Source organism: Patagioenas fasciata, chromosome 11 (genome assembly GCF_037038585.1).
Source record: "Patagioenas fasciata isolate bPatFas1 chromosome 11, bPatFas1.hap1, whole genome shotgun sequence".
In the NCBI taxonomy this organism is placed as follows: domain Eukaryota; kingdom Metazoa; phylum Chordata; class Aves; order Columbiformes; family Columbidae; genus Patagioenas; species Patagioenas fasciata.
In genome coordinates this window covers 16937156-16953552 of record NC_092530.1, presented here as the reverse complement: position 1 = coordinate 16953552, position 16397 = coordinate 16937156, and the positions used below count along the sequence as shown (strand labels likewise).

Here is a 16397-nt window from a genome sequence, read left to right as displayed (position 1 = left end):
ATGATATTTCAGAAATTGCCAGTAAACAAGAGACAAAGTAAACTGATTGGATATACAGGACTGCTATATGAAGTTGTGCAATAAATCAAGATTAGTAAATAAGGAGGAGTGTTTTTAACAGTATTCAGTTACTGCCTTATTTCATTTGCAATATTACTTGAAGCAGTTTTTATTGCACAGTAAGAGGTTTTCAGGCTCTTGATCTCAGTCAGGGTTTAGGAAAAATGTACCTTTCCCAACACATCTGGAGACTGTAGCTTATGTTAAAAAGTAATCTCTCTTCTCTGGAAATATTGCTGTTCTTTTAGATATTGCATTTCTTTTATTCACCTCTTTTGACTTGTTGCCAATTTATGAATATGGATTCTTTTGCCATTAGGACATACTCCTACTTCATTAGAGTCAGCAAAAGTTTTACCATGCAAAGTTCAGTCTCTACATCATGGTCTTTTCTGATTGATTAACAAACAATAATTACCATTAAAGGTGAAATGCATATTGCTTTAAACATGAGACAGGATAGTTATCTCATTTCACTCTATACAAGTATTTTAACATTTGCCCGTACAAATACAGAAAAAAAGAGAAATTGATCTGGGAGATGGAAAATATGGCATATGAAGCAAAAAACCCCAACCAAGAACAGAATGGAAGGCTCTAGTTCCTTATTTGAGAAGAATGACAAGTGCAAGATTCTTTAGTATTTTATTTTAAACAGTAGTATTCTCCAGTCTTGAAAATCATAAATGACACATGTCTGAAAGAAAAGAGAGGATAAACCAAGACTTTAAGCTCTGAAACAGATAAAGCTCCCTTAAGAAACTCACCATAAATATTATCATATAATTAAAAGGATTTAAATGAGTCCATAAAGCTAAGTGAATTGATGTGTCTCATATGCAGTATTTTTACCCAGACTTCACCAGAGAAACCATAAACAAAAGACTATAAAGGCCTCAGATGAAATGAGTTCTTGCAAACTTGGATTCTTGTGAAGACACACTTATCGCCAAGGACTCAAACACAAAACTGTGTCCAAGAGACACCTAAAAGTCAGGAGCGAGTAACAGTGAGGGGCTCATTGCCAGGTAAAGCAAGCTAGCAGTGTTAACAGTAATTAAAAGGAAAAAAAAAAAAAAAGAGAAAAGAAACAAAGCATAACAACTACATTTGAAATTATGTGAGTAAAAGAAAAAAATGATGAAGCAAAATTATTTTCACTTTGAGAAAGTCTGTGTTTGAGGCTGAATTTGCCTCAGTTTCAATGCACTGGGTCCGTCAGTGTTCCACTTGGAGCTCTGCATTAAGAGCAGATGTTTAGCTCAGGCTCTACGGCTGCAGTGGTGAAAACTTAACATTATCTGAGGGTACATATGGCCAGTGGAGGAACTGCCAGACCCTCTTACTCGTTGTCCCTCTGAAAGGCCATATATGAAAATATCTGTCACTTGTAGGGGAGTGATTTGGGGGGAAATTTTAGTATTAAAAGGGTCATGACTGAAAAAAAAAAAAAGCCATCAGCTTCTACAGCCATCAGTCTTGTTTGTCAGAACCAGGAATATGTGTGATCACCTTTTATTTTCAGTACGTACATCTACTACAGCCAAATATAGGAAAGACCACCTTATTAACCCTCACATGATTACAATTAAATAATGTTTTGTATTTAACATGTTTTGTTTAGAATTTCAAAGCCAGTAGTTGTCCACTGAAATTTAAAAAAAATTTTAAATGAGATTAGGCTCAGCTTGCCTTACAGAAATGAGAATAGGTTTTGGTTTTCTTTCAAAAGCTGTAAACTGTATCACTATATGTAATGATGCTTTTGAGAATTCAGAAAGGACACTTATGATTTAACATCTATTTTTCATTAATCCAAACATAGCACACTCCATTTAAATGCTAGCTTTTCTTGTGCAGAAAATAAGACATCCACGTTGTACTTATTAAACTTTAATTAAATTGTATATGTCTAGGAAAAGAATGTTCCTACTATAAACATTATGTGGATCAGCTATATTAAAGTATTTAATGTTTTTTGTAAAATGTTTTCATTTTAACCTAGTTTAGGGAGGATGCAATTGAGCATGCCAGCGCATCTGAAACCTGAATTTCAATACCATTGTCTTGATAATAGGGTGTTCTCTGGTTTGTGTATTCTTAGTGGTACTGTACAAAAGGAAAACTACAGGAGGTCAAATTTGGTTGTAGTCTGGGTGAGAATTTTAGATTTGAATGTGACAAACCATAGTGCATCGTACCAATTAGAAGACTTTTGTTTTAGTCTTATCATCATCTTTTTCAGTCTAAGATCTAGGCTTGGTGTTTGTCAGTCTTAGCAGACGTTTACATCATAGATTCATGCAATACATTTCTTTGATAAGGTAATTTCTCCAATAGCAGAATTTCTCATTATCCCCCAACATCTAACTATTCTTAGAGCTACAACCGTCTCTCTAGGGAGAGAGGAAGACTTTGAGCCATTATACTTTAATTCTGCCATGTGCTTAAAATGACTCAGGAACTCCAAAGCAGAACTAATGGGAACATGATGTTCACTCCCCTTTTTTCTATCTATTTAGCACCTTATATGTGGCACTGCCTCCTCTGTTTGATTAAGTAAATAAAACGGAGGAATAGGCCATAGCTCCTCACATTCTGAGGGTGCTATATGAATATTAACTCTATATAGAGCCTTACATAGACCCTTCAGTTAAGCCAGAAGAGACAGCATTTCTTCCCCCGCTTCAGAAGAATGCTGTGCCTTTGTAAATGTTGAGGCAGATTATTAGGAAGATTTGCAAGAATAACTACTTTAAATGGTCACATTCATTTTAAAGAAAGGAAATATAATTGGTATTTGCATAGAAGAAAATGGATGAATTTAAATTTTAGTTGATTATAATTATTGTCATCATAATCATCATCATTATCTTTGTATGTCTAAATGACTGATTCAAAGAAGAATTTTAACACATTTCACATGTCAGTGCAATTCTTTTCTGTCTTGTGCTTTAGTGCTTGGGGTTTTTCATTTGCTTTTTTCAGGCTGAACTTTTCATGGAAGCTATTGTAATCTTTTTAAAAGGTGGAAAAATGTTTCAAAAGAAGTCAAATCTAGAAATATTACATATGTACTTTTTTCCAATAAAATATAATCAAATTGTACAGAAAACCAGATACATATATACTGTGTGATGGCACATCAAAATGTTCTTAAGGTGGACACTCTGAACAGTCAGACTCTACATGAGTCTGGACTGTTTGACCAGATAAGGGATATTGAACAATGATAGTTACATACAAATTAGGAGGTGAGCTAACTTAAGTGGTTGTGCAGTCACATCAAGGTATCATTCCCAAAGTCCAGTAATAAATTGAAACTGCATGAAGACATTGTGCTCCTAAAGACTGTCTACAGTATTTTTAATATTTCTATTTATATAATTATTTATATTTCAATACTATGTATATTGATAGAGTTGATCTTTAGTTATGTATTCCATGTTATTCTTGCTACAGTAAAAAGTGTGCATTCTACTAGTAAGTCCATATTGTGCGAATTTATCAGTATTGACAATTGTTAAGAGTTCAGATTCACAAAATCTGTTGGTGAAAACAGTTTCTTTTTTACTGAGTTTCTATCACATGAAACCACAGATGAGCAATCAGGACTACAAAGGCCTCTTACTGTGCATAGCAAAATAAAAGTTTTGTAATTCCTATTTTCCTGATAACTTTGGAATTTCTATGAAAAGCATGCATATTCCAACAGAGGGATCATTGTAGGTGATGCGATAGCTGGAATACTTGATACCTGACATCTTTGAAAAACAGGACTTGGTTTTGCCTTACACTTTAGTGTTAATAAATTTTATTTGGTTCCTTCACTTTCTAAACTTTTGATGTAAACTACTGTTAACATGAAAAGAAAAAAACTCTTCTGAACTAAATTATCTCCCCAGCACAAAGTGGATCAACAGTGTGATTCTCCGTTGCGTCACACCACCGTAATTGTTAGCCCCGTAAAAGCGTGTAAGCTGCAAAGCTAACATTTTACTGTATGCTGTCGGACACATGGCATGAAGTGTAGAGTCGTGGATATATCTTTATTATCAGGAATTTAAGCTGCCGTTATACAATTGTTTAAGTACTGTGCGCATCCTTCTCAAATGGCCTTGAAAAGCTGTAAGTAAACAACGAAATTGGATGCAATATTAAATAATGCTAAAGAGTACATAAATGTCAAGAGAGCACTGTTATGGGGAAGAAGAGGAAGAAAGATTTAAGTCAGTAAAACCAAGCTCCAAACCCATGCTTTTCAGCCTTCCATTAACGGCTGCTATGGGCAGCCGCTTCCACAAGTACCAGTAAGCCAAGTGTTAAAATGTTGTTTCTGACCAGGGTTACTGTGACTTGTGAGAACAATTGGTCCCCGCAGCCTTGCCAATGGCAGAGTTTCCTGATCGTCTGTTTTCAGATGGTTTCCTGCATGACAAGGAATTCCCTAAATAGGAACAGGGAAGACAGATTCTAGCAGAAGCCTTATTTGTCTATGTTAAATTAAATTATGGTGTCTCTTTATTATTTCCTTGGGATGAATAGAAGCGTGTTCATGCCACTACACAGAAAGATACCAGCAACTTCCAAGAAACATGCTTTGAGCTGTAAATAATCACACAATAGATGCCACTGGCCAAGATACGGCCTGAGTAAGAGAGAACCTGTTGTAAGGATTTCCCTGAACTGCCTGTGACTAGAAAGACCAACAACTGATGTGTTGCAGCACAGATACATAACACCTCTGGCCAAAAGACAGACTTTGAAGTTTTGAGAGCCTTCTGTTTCCTCACTACATCCAGGAATATGAATTTTTAACATATATTTTTGTATATAAAAGGAGTGCACTACAAGGTAACTGAATTCAAGTAAGTTTCTATGGATGGAAAATATCTGGCAAGCCCAGAATTCCTGGCTTACTTCATATACTGAAGTGACAACAATATGTTCAATCAACATTAATTATTAAAACAGAAAATAATAATGGTGTCTGAAGCTAATTCTTGCTCTATCATTTCTAAGCAAAACCTTTTTTTTTTTTTTTTTTGCTTTAATTATCAACAGTTTTCTTTCATTCTTTTGCTTATATCCGTACTTGGAGATTAAATAATACCTGAAATAGAAAAGAACTCACAGTCCAATTTTTTTTTTTAAATTTAAAACTATATCCTACTTTCACATTTTAAGAAAAAAAAATTCCAAGGTCTATATTAAACTACACTCTATTCTATATTCGTAGACTTTGTGACAAAAATACAGATGACCTTGTTATAGTATATTTAAAATAGTGATGAGTATAATTTAATCAAAGGGTAACACATTTCTCTAGAAAAACTCTGAAGAAATTTATTTAGTCTTCCTCAGTGCAAAATACCCCAAAATTCACAGCATCATAATATGAATGAAAGACATCAGCAGTGGTCTCACAGGGTACTGAAAGGCTTCAGCACTAGAAAGATGGGTGAGGATAATTTTTAAAAACTCAAACTACAGGAGGGCTATGAATGAAATAATAATGATCACAGGTGTTTCAACCTGTACTTTTAACTTGTGGTTTGAGCATCCTTATGCCTCCACAAGTCACCGATAATTCCATCAAAAAGTCAATGAAGCTAAAGTATGTAAAGCCAGTTTTATGTAAGTTCATGTATTTCTTTTTAGGTTATCAATGTTTGTCACATCAACCTTGACATGGAAATAAGAAAGAGGAAAAAAAATAGATAAAGTCAATAATATCTTTAGAAGATGAGGAAAGATACTGTTATTTTTCTTGTGACTGTTCTTCATTCAAAAACCCACAGAACATACTGAGAGTCATTTTGAGACACAGAAGACTGGCCAGGTTAAAACCAAAACCTATTAATAGATATGTGATTCTGATCCTACTCTGTATTCCTTTGACTGAGATTCTGAGAGACTCAGTTCTACAATGGATTCAGACTCTCCAGATCACACTTCTTTAACAGTGGTGAAATAGCAGAACGGGGCCCCAGTGAGGCCTTTTCCTCAGCTTCCTATAAAGAACTATAGAGTATACTAGAGCTATTTTCATGAAATAGTTTAATTTTTAAAAAGCATCAGGTTCATTATATTTTCTTTCAACCTCCTTCAGAGCTGTGCAAAAGTACATCCAAGAGCCAGCAAACAGCGGCAGTAAGGCTTCAAGATGAGGTTCACTCCTTTGGGAGCTGAAAAATAGACGAGAATTCTGAGGGAAACGCTTTTGCAAAGTCTACATGAAATGAGTCAGTAGTTGTAACAGATTACTGGCCTTAATTTCTCTATATATCCTAGATTGTCTTCTAAAGAGTTTTTCTAGGATTTTTTTTCTTCTAAGGGAGTAGGATGTAGAACATCCTTGGCTTTATCAACTGCAAACGCTACTCCAAATGAAAGTGTTTACAAATTTGTTAATTTGCCTTCTAAATTAAATGCCTCTAACCTCAGGCTTGTGGTTTAAGGATCAAAGGGTCAAATGGCGTGTACTACCTCAGCCAGTTTGGACCAGTTCCATTGATTTTTACTTAAAACTCCAGATTGATTTAAATAAGAAATGGCAGCATAGATTGATATTACCGTACAGCTTTCAGAAGAAATGTAGTATTTTAAAAGACAGTATCATAAAATTGATGTACAATGCAGAATAGCCATTGATGCTAATTTCTGTCAATAAGATTTTTATAATTTGAAAATAATAAAACATTGAAATGTCTAGTAGTATCTGAGGCTAAAAGACTCTTCACTTTCATGGAAACAGAAGCAGGCCCAGGTTCTGAATGCTAAAATATTATCTGTTGTGTAGTATTTAAATATTTTTATTTAATTACTGGTTTAGATATTAAAAATATCAAAATATCAATAGAATTTTAAAATACGGTAATTTTTAATATTTATTCTTATGCTTATAAAGGATATGCGCTCCTGAATGATGTAAACCAATTATCTCTGTATGTGTGAAATGCTGTAACAAGATCAATGAGACCTGAACACAAGGAGGCATCTTAGGATAACAGCTGCATTCTCTGGTAAAACAACAAACAAATGAATACACACTGCTCACCCCTGTGTTTCTCCTGTCCCCATGTAAAATCCCGGCTATTATCTCTTCCAATTGTTAGGTACATAAAAAGAAAAACAAATAAGAACAGGTAGCAGTCCATGTATCAGTACAGACAAAGTACAATACATGGTCATGCTGAGAGCCAAGGTAAAATGAAAGCTGTGCATTCTATTTTGAAATTTGTTTTTGATGGGACTTAATGGTCAGAGTACACTTACAACCAAGTGCTGTATATTTAATGGCTGTATGGAAAACTGCAACTATGTATCTTTACTGGCTAAAATACATATTGGTTTTAAAGATGAGCTCAAGATAATTACTTTCACAATATTAATAATTCTGCCAACTGGATTTCCACAAAGTAGAGTCAATAAAATACTAAAAATATTTATTCAATAAATCAATTACACTTCTGTCTGAGTCTGGATAGCTATAAATTGTTTTCTCATTGATAAAATTCTGTTTATGAAAACCTGTTTTCATGGAAATGACTCTTAGGATTTTTATTGGAAAATGCTTTGCAGTTAAACAGCAGATACGAGAATTAATGAAAGGTCTCCATGAGCCTCGTACATTTAAATTAAAAAAAAAAAAAAATTTAATTGTTCCTTGAAGTAGAATGTAATGTCCATGTTTAAAAATACCAAAAAATGTAAAGAAAAATTAAATACCTTCTTATCCCACTAGATGGTGGTGCCTTCAGATCAGGACCAAGATGCTCAGACAGTACAGGAAAACTTTTGCCTTCTTTAGCTGACCTGCAAATACAGAGAGTGAGAGCTGAGGCTAATCTTGTTCCTCTGGGGATATTAACAAGCATTCAGGTCTAATGACTTACTGAATATACTTCAGTATGAAGTCTTGTGTTCATAGTAGTATCCTACAAAGTGTGTTTTAACTTCAATACACATCTAATAGTATTAATTTTTCTTCCTGAGGAAGGAAAAGTGCAAACAATATTGAACCTCAATTACGACTGTATCTCAGGTAATGCAGCCTTATTATACGAAGGTCCTAGCTTTGCAATTTTAATGCTCTCTACCCTCAATCAAAATCAAACCCCAGAGTAAAGTAGTGAATAGTTAGCAACAACTGCATCTTGTGTTCATATATTTAATTGGAACAATCTTAAAAGTACTACTCACATTTTTATACAACAAACGTACTCCTCACTTTAAGTAGAAAGGTATTTACACATCATTTAGACAAAAAACGAGTGTCTAAGCATCAAAGGGCACATCTCTTCAGTTACGACAGTCAAGTGAAATTTTAATGGATAGGAAAAGTAGATGGGACCTTTTTTGAGAGAGTGGTTTTGCGTATCGATTTTCCCAGGTTCCTGCAGTAAAAGGCCAAATCCTTCATGCCTCAAGTAAAGCCTGAACTGTTGAGCTCAACACAGATTTTGTGAACTCGAGAGCTTGTCTCAGAAGCTGTGTCTGTTGAGGACCGTCGCAAGAGTGGGCTCAAAGTCCCACTCGACTGTTGTGCGGGAAGGAAGGGTGGCGATGCAGACTCAACAGAGCTGGCACGCGATGTCAGAGCACTCAGGGTATGACTCGTGCACCCACCGCTGGGGAGCCAGCTGGCTGTCACTCCTGCCCTGACAGGTGGTCCAAAGCAAGTCTCCAGTTCCGTGCGTACACGACAGGCCAGGTGGACAAAGTGCTGTTCACATGTGGGTGTTCTGGACACCACACTCTGCAATTTGTGCAAGGGTAGTCAGAGACTGGTGGAAAGCAATTTGAGAGACGTGCACTGAAAAGAATAAAATAATTCTGAAGTGCTTTAATTTTGCTTAAATATGATGATGTACACTTACAGTATGAAAAATTGACATTAAAATTAAAAGCTGTTTTATGGATGAAGGACTCTGGTAAGAAGAGCCCTAACATAAGACTTCCCAATTGTTCTTTTTAAAGATGATGTAATGCTAGAGAAGTTAAGAATGTCCATAAGTGTCTTGGGAAAAAAAGTATTAATTAATAACCCCAGACCTCTGTGGTGGTCCATAACTGTTGTTGCTCAGTGTATTTTACTTCACATCATCCTACTCCCAAATGATCACCAAATTTACAATCCCTAGAGTAATTTCAAAAATAACTCTTTCTGGCACACTTTGATTCACATTTTCTATACGTTCCCTTCCACTTATTCTACGCCTCCTATTGCACTCTTTCACTTTCCAATTCTCATGTTTGCAACTTCTACTCAATTTCCTCTTTCTTTGCAAACAATATACATCAGTATGAGTAGTATTAAAGTCCTGACATATGCCAAATTAGTATGATTTCCAAGCAAAGATTACAGACCCAGTAGTCCAGATACTTCCATATAAGAACACCACAGCCAAAAAAGACTTAATCTGTGACTTTTTAATGAGCACCTAGCAGGGGAATCCCTTTGTCTATGCAGAGGAATGGCGCAGAAAAATGGAGACAAGAAACGGATGTGGATGCTTGGTTCTTCTGTAGGGTGTGGAGTATTTTGCATTTTCCCTGACTGCATTAGGGAGAGAAGATCTGCTCTTACTTCCTCTAGAAAGGTGGGTAGGATTTTCTGAAAACCTGAAGAAGCAAAATTCACTCCAGTCATTGTTACTTACTACCATTAGGGGCTGAAACGCAGTATTTGCCAGGAGAGCAAGTTCCTTTATTTGATCTCTGACTGTACCAGTATAACTGCCAATCACAGGAAATACCTCTAATAACTCTTCCTTTTACTTAATAAGGAATACCACATCTTTAAAACATTAGAAACAGATGTCACTGCATTACTTCACTGCTGATGTATGTAATAGAAATGACACACTAATTAATTTAATGCAGTATAAATGTACTGATTATTTATCATGGCTGACAATAAAATTATGAAAACATTCAATTACAATCAGTGGTAATTCATTATTTATTGATTCTGCGTTATGCACACATTAATACAATACATTTAATTACATAAGAGAAGGTATCATTTTTCTATGGATACTTAGACATTTAGCTTCATCAGTTTTATTTAAAATCCTTGATGTTTAAGTGGGAAGTTTTAATCCACAGTTAAAAAAAAACTCTACTGAAATGTCAGAAATAAATTGAATACAAGTGTCAAGTACTAGTGCGCCTAGAAAAATGCGGGTAATAAGAATGACATACTAATTTCAGTCTCTTCATTTTCTCACATCAGTGGCCTACATTTCTTAATATAATAATGGTTACTCTTTCCTAAGTAAACCAAGGTATTAAACACTAAACTAGCAAAAAATTAATAATGTGGTTTTCTTCCTTTTAAAGCTTTTACTCGGAATTAGCAATATCAGTGGTTTGTATGCTCATGATACAAACTCAAAGATCACTAGGGTAAGTTAACAGCTTTAAATCAGTCCTGATTGATTTTTTTGTTAAGAACTAGGAGAATATCATTGTCACTAGGACTCCAGCCAGACTGGAATTCAGCAAAAATGGTGTTTCATTTTGTTATGACTAGGGTGCATTGTTAATGCATGTTTCAGTTATTTTTTCATCCCTCATATTGGGCTCACCATTACCTCTGACCCTCATAAGTCTATGTTCACATATATCCCTCAGATGTATTTTAGTGAATAAAAATTAGCATTTTCTCCTATAATCTGTTCACACTGGACACACCTATATCAAGGCTATACTGAAAAAAAAATCCACTGGGAATCTTTACATCTCAATATCTATGGAATTCCTTATTTTAATGTCCTGCATCATATATGCTTGGCTACAGCAGACAGAGACAAACCACAAATATCACTATTGAGCTTTCCAGCCTTCCAGAAACAAAATTATTATTATTCCTAATTAATTGCCTACTGTTTCACTTATAAAGATGTCATTTTTTATCCTTGCCTCCGCCTAGTCAGTTGTGTCACCCATCATTTTCTCTATAGGATCCCTGTAAGCCAGTAGCCACATGTATGCCAGCTGGCAATAAGTAATTCCCAGAAAGCTGTTGACTGGCCCTGTCTGGAATGACTGGGGCTTTCCTCTCTTCTCCTGTGTCAGAAAAGAGCTCTTTCACATTTCACTCCAATGGGGCATATGTAATGACGATAAAAACAAAAACAAATAGAACAACCTTTGCTTGACATTTTGCCATACAAACACAGCTGACTTTTATATACAACTAATATACAATATACCAATATTTCTATAGCTGTCAGTGTTAAGAAAACAGAGTACTTTGCATACCAGTCTGAAATAAACAAAAATATTTAAACTTTTATTTTAAATAAATATTCTAAAATACTCATTTGGGCTATAGGGAGGCTTACTAGTTTGTACACATTCAAATTACATACTGCTGGACTCCATTCAAATAAACCATCTGGATACTTTATAAGTGACAAGATATTACTGTATGATTGTTAGGCTTTAGTAACTTTGCCCTGTCTTTAATAAAATCACAGAGATATAATAATATTCATTGATATAGTTGAGTTGTATATGCTTAGGTGAACTGGACAGCTGCCTGGTATTAATTCTCAAACCTTGAGCATTTTCTTAGTTTTAGGGCAGTTCTTCTCTCCATGGATAGTCACCTCTCAAGGGTACTGTTTTTACTACAGCCTTTATGATTTTATATTGCTTCATGCCACTCCAACTTGCTTGGTGTTGATGCGCAAGGCTTCCTCCGGCCTTGCAAAAATTCAGTCTTATTTAGAAATATGTTTAGCTTATGGAAGACATTAAAGTCAAAAAGGAAAAAGAATTCTCACAGTGGAATTTGATTGTCACATTAATCTCAAAGCAAAAAAAAAGAAAAAAAGTCTTTAAAAGGGCAAAGCCAATGAGAAATGTTTAAATCTGATTTATTAAATCTCCCAATAGCAATTATGTCCAGTAAATTAACCCCCAAAAGTTTCTATTTGAAGTCAGTTACTTGTTATTTCTATCATTTCCAGTATGAAAAATCTCAGATGAGTTCAGGGCTCAACTGCACTAAATACTTCGCCGAAGTAAATAGCCCCTGCCACACAATACTTCCAAACATAGGTTCCAATTCTAGAGACATGCATAAACAAGTTTAGGAAATGTGAGTATTCTTATTGAAAGGTATTTGTTTAAACTCAGGTTATGTGAAAATTCTGCCTTAGTTTTAGGCAGCTAGGCTAGGGGCCTAAAACAAGTGACTGGCCTTGTTAGAACATCCAAATAATCAATGAAAAGAAAGTGAGGTTCCTCCAGAGTGTAATTTAGATCATTTAAGTTAACAAATATACCAATTTAGTTAGCACACAGTCATCTCCACCCATCTAAAACTGGATTACTCACAATGCAAAAACTTTAAACTTTGCAGAAAGGGTGTCTAAATAAGCAAGTTTAACAAAAGGAAGGAGAAGATGGCACACACAAGCAGTGCTATCATGGAAATTGTTGAAATGCTCTGTTGGTATTGCTTGTTTTGTAAACATTTGAAAAGTTTTGTTTGTACTTTTCTGCTTGCTTTGTTTACTGAATGCTTTAGGAGGAAACTGAAAAAAATGGGGGGGAAGGGAAGAAGTTAAAGGACTAGGAAAGAAGGAAAGATCAAAGACTGAAAAAAAGTAGAAACAAACAGGAAAGAGGAATGTTGATACAAGGCAAGAAAGCGAAGAGGCTGGACAAAGGTGTAATGTAAGTACACTGGGAAAAGAAGCAAATAACCCATCTAGCCCGTGTGTCCTGGCAGCTGCTGGGTGTGTATCTGTTAGACTCAACTCCTTTATAGGAAATTTGTCTGACCACCTTTCAGGTCAACTTGTTTAGGAAGAAGAGATGCACAAAGCTTGGTTGTTCTTGTGTCAACTGACCTGGCTCAGGTGAAGGAGACAAGACCTGCCTGGGTCCCAGGACTGCAGGGCTTTTACGCAACTGAATGAGGTACCACATGGTGCTTCTGGAGGCTGCTTTACAGTCAGATGTGCGGAGAGGACCGATGCCATTGTATCTAAAACACAATTGACGTCGCACTCGAATCTGGCAACACAAACCCACGACACCAAGATCTGCCGAGGACGGACCTTGCCCCTATGGCCGGTCACAGCTCCCCCGTCCCGCCCGCGCAGAGCACACTCTTTCTAGGGGCTTCGTTTGCTTTAGACCTGAATCCCCTGCGGTATCACCACTGCCCCGCCGTCTAACCACAGAAAAGCATCATCACACCGTGTTGATCGCTCGTAAGTGAAAAGTCGGATTTATTATTTGCCTAACGGAGACCTGCGCTGCTGCTCTCTCTCCCTGCCTCTCCCGATTTCTTTCAGCTGTGGCAGCACACAGGTGTTAACGATCAGGAATGTACCAGAGCGCAACGACCGCTGAAACTACCTGGGAAAGGGGGACGGCGAACGGGACCCACCCTCGTCCTCCTCTCCCTCCGAGCGCCCGGGCCGCGCTCGCAGGATCCCCTCACAGTCCAGGGACAGCCCACCGAAACTTTCCGACCCCGCGGCGCCCAGACGGAGTTTTCGGGAGCCGGGAGAAGCGCGAACCGGGCGGGGTCCTCTCACACACCCACCCGCCCCCGACGCCGGCACCGCTTCCCACTCCAGAGCACCCTCACACCAGCCCCGCGGCCCAGGTGCTGCCACAGGCGCTGCCCCGCCCCGTCGCCCGGCAGCCACTCGCCGAGGCCGCGCTTGAGACGGGCGGGGCGCATTGGCTGGAGGGCGCTGTCACTCTTCCTCACCCCCCCCCCCTCGGCGGGGCTGGGGAGGGGTCTGGGCGCGCGGCTGGCGGCGGCCGCTGCGTGTGGGAGGGCGGGCGCGCGGCGCTGTTTTTAGTAGTACCGCAAAGAGCGCGAGGGGAGTGCGCGCGCGGGGCGCGGGGCTGAGGCGAGCGGCGGCAGCCGGGCCGGCCATGGCTGTCTCCGCGCCGCCCGTCATCGCCGCAACTTCCAGCGGCGGCGCGGGGGGCTCGGCGGGCTTGTTCCGGGCGGACCCGCTGTACTCCAGCCCCGCGGAGTCCCCGCGCCTCACCAACAGCCTCGTCAACAGTTTTCTCTCCGCTGGCAGCGGCGGGGCCGGCGCGGGCGGTGGCGGCGGCGGGGGCGGCGGCAACGAGTGTAAGATGGTCGACCTGCACGGGGTGAAGGTGGCCTCGTTCCTCGTGGAGGGGCAGGAGCTGATCTGCCTGCCGCAGGTCTTTGATCTCTTCCTCAAGCACCTGGTGGGAGGGCTGCACACGGTCTACACCAAGCTGAAGCGGCTGGATATATCGCCCGTGGTGTGCACGGTGGAGCAGGTCCGCATCCTGCGGGGGCTGGGGGCCATCCAGCCCGGCGTCAACCGCTGCAAGCTCATCACCAGGAAGGACTTCGAAACTTTGTACAACGACTGCACCAACGCGAGGTGAGCCGCAAAACTTTGCTCGTCCTCCGGCCGCTGGGGGCCGGCGGCCCGCGGGGAGCCGTGCCCGGGGTGGGGGGCGGCGGGTCCCGGCCCCTCCGCTCTCCCTGCGGTGTGCGGGGCCGGGAGGGGAGCCCCGGGGTGCGGGGGATGTGACCACCGCGGCGGTGCCCACACGGAAACTTGCTGGGGTTTCTCCGGCCCCCGTGCCGGCCGGGACCGCCGGGCAGCGGCACCGTTCCGTGCCCCACTCTGCAAAGTTTTCCCCCTAACAGGGAAAGCGGATACTTCCCGCATACACTTTTTAAAAAAAACCAAAACAAACAAACAAACAAAAACAGAAAAGAAAGAACAAACCAAACTTTCCTCCGTTATTTTTTTCCGCTGAAACTTCCCGTTCTACTCAGGCTCCCTCGCTCCCCAGAGGGGCAGCGCAGGCTGCGGCGCGGCGGCAGCTCCCGGGGAGGCCGGTGGCTCCGGCAAACTGTTGCTCGGTGTCGCTCCGGAGCGATCGCGCGTCGGGCAGCGGAGCGGGCTGGGGCGGCCGCAGCCCCTGCCCTGTCGTGCTTAAATCCCTGAGCCCGGAGCGGGTTGTATTCATGGGAGATCCCTGCTGGGTTCTTCGTCCGTGGGGCCGTAATCCTGGCTTGTGACCTCGTAGCTGCTGCCTTTAGAAATGATAATGATCTAATAACCACAAAAACTCTCTCGGGGCTTCATAGGAATACAGAGTGGAGTGGGGTAGGATGGAGGGCAGGGTGCTCGGAGGTGACATGTCCGAGTGCAGCAGTTCGTGCGATAGCTCCTCAGGAACGTCCGCGGTTCAGTCGCTCCTGCCTGGCAGGAAACTTTCTGTACAGTGGTGGTTTCTGAGAGCTTGGAGTGTGAGGTCTGACTTCCAGCATGCACATATTTAGTAACTTTGCTTTTTGTGCCACTGTTTTCCAGCGGGTTAGGACTGAACGTGTAGGATAGTGGTTTTTTGTTTTTGTTTTGGTGTTTTTTTTTTTTTTTTTAGCACGTTAAGTACACACTAATTTGGGGCCTGATCCTGTTCTCGCTCCTGTGAGCCTAAGCAGGAGCAGGCCAGACATCCATTCTTGAATAGCAGTATTTGTTTTGTTTCAAATTATTTTATGTTAAAGGTGACATTTTAGACATGCTTGCACTCAGTTCCTGGATATGTTTATTTGAAGTATGTGCTCTTGCTTGTGTTCTGTTTCTGTAACGCCTTCTCCCGCTGCCTGTTTATTTCAACGTCGTGCACCTCTGTGACATCCCATCTACCGCCTTAGTAAGATGATGGTGTTATAAATAAGGTTTGAGACTAATGTATTTGAATAAAATCAATATAAAATTACTAAGGGACATATTTAATATGTAAATGCCTCCCTGAAATGTTTCTGAAACTCAACTAGCATGAAAGTTGACTGTTAAAGAAATATGTCTTTATTTCTGTGACCGTGCCAAAGTCTTTCCTTGGGGAAATCTGGGATCTGATTTGATGATACAGTCTTTAGATGCAAACTGATGGTTTCTGCTCTCTTACAACCAATGATTTAAGGTCAAGAAATGCTGAAGTGTTAAATATTTAAAACTTGTATTTTATGACTTTTTTTCCACTGATGAAGACTTCTGGCTGTGATAGGATGAGGGAATCAGTAATGCGAGGAGCAGCTGAGAAGGGAGGCTGGTAGAGCTGAGAGTGAGGAGTCGAGTGATGCTCTGAGAGGGTCTGAAAGGAGCAGGAGCTGGAACGAAGAGCTGGTCAAAGACTGAAGCGATGGCAAGAGCACTGCTGAGGGGGTTCTTATAGGGCAGAAACAGGTTTGAATGGAGTTGGAGCTCTCAACTCGGAAAGTACATTCAACACGTGTGTAAGCGCAAGCTCTCCCTGCCCAGTTATGAAAACACTATATATTTTAACTTGTT

At 39.9% G+C, this 16397-nt stretch overlaps 2 protein-coding genes across 3 annotated transcripts in view; one reads left to right on the top strand and one right to left on the bottom strand.

Moving 5' to 3' along the window:
* Window positions 1-7741: 7741 nt before the first annotated feature.
* On the bottom strand, window positions 7742-13979 carry LOC136106553 (uncharacterized). Its single transcript, XM_071813670.1, has 4 exons — window positions 13808-13979; window positions 13447-13756; window positions 12933-13069; window positions 7742-7878 (listed from the first exon to the last, which is right to left on the bottom strand). Exons 1-4 carry the CDS (start codon window positions 13977-13979, stop codon window positions 7820-7822), a joined length of 678 nt encoding a protein of 225 aa, XP_071669771.1. The 3' UTR covers window positions 7742-7819.
* Window positions 13907-16397, top strand: part of DACH2 (dachshund family transcription factor 2) — a 253762-nt gene continuing 251271 nt past the window's right edge. For both annotated transcript variants that reach the window (XM_065846925.2, XM_065846924.2), the window contains exon 1: window positions 13907-14468. In XM_065846925.2, coding sequence (XP_065702997.1) covers window positions 13978-14468 — 491 coding nt within the window. In that variant the 5' untranslated portion in view covers window positions 13907-13977. The remainder of the gene's footprint in view (window positions 14469-16397) is intronic.

Coding starts and splice junctions, on each gene's coding strand:
- LOC136106553 (XM_071813670.1), bottom strand. CDS start 13,979: ATGGCCGGCCCGGCTGCCGCCGCTCGCCTCAGCCCCGCGCCCCGCGCG. Junction 13,757..13,807: donor GCCCCGCCGAGGGGGGGGGG/GTGAGGAAGAGT, acceptor GCCCGTCTCAAG/CGCGGCCTCGGCGAGTGGCT. Junction 13,070..13,446: donor TCGCCGTCCCCCTTTCCCAG/GTAGTTTCAGCG, acceptor ATTGTGTTTTAG/ATACAATGGCATCGGTCCTC.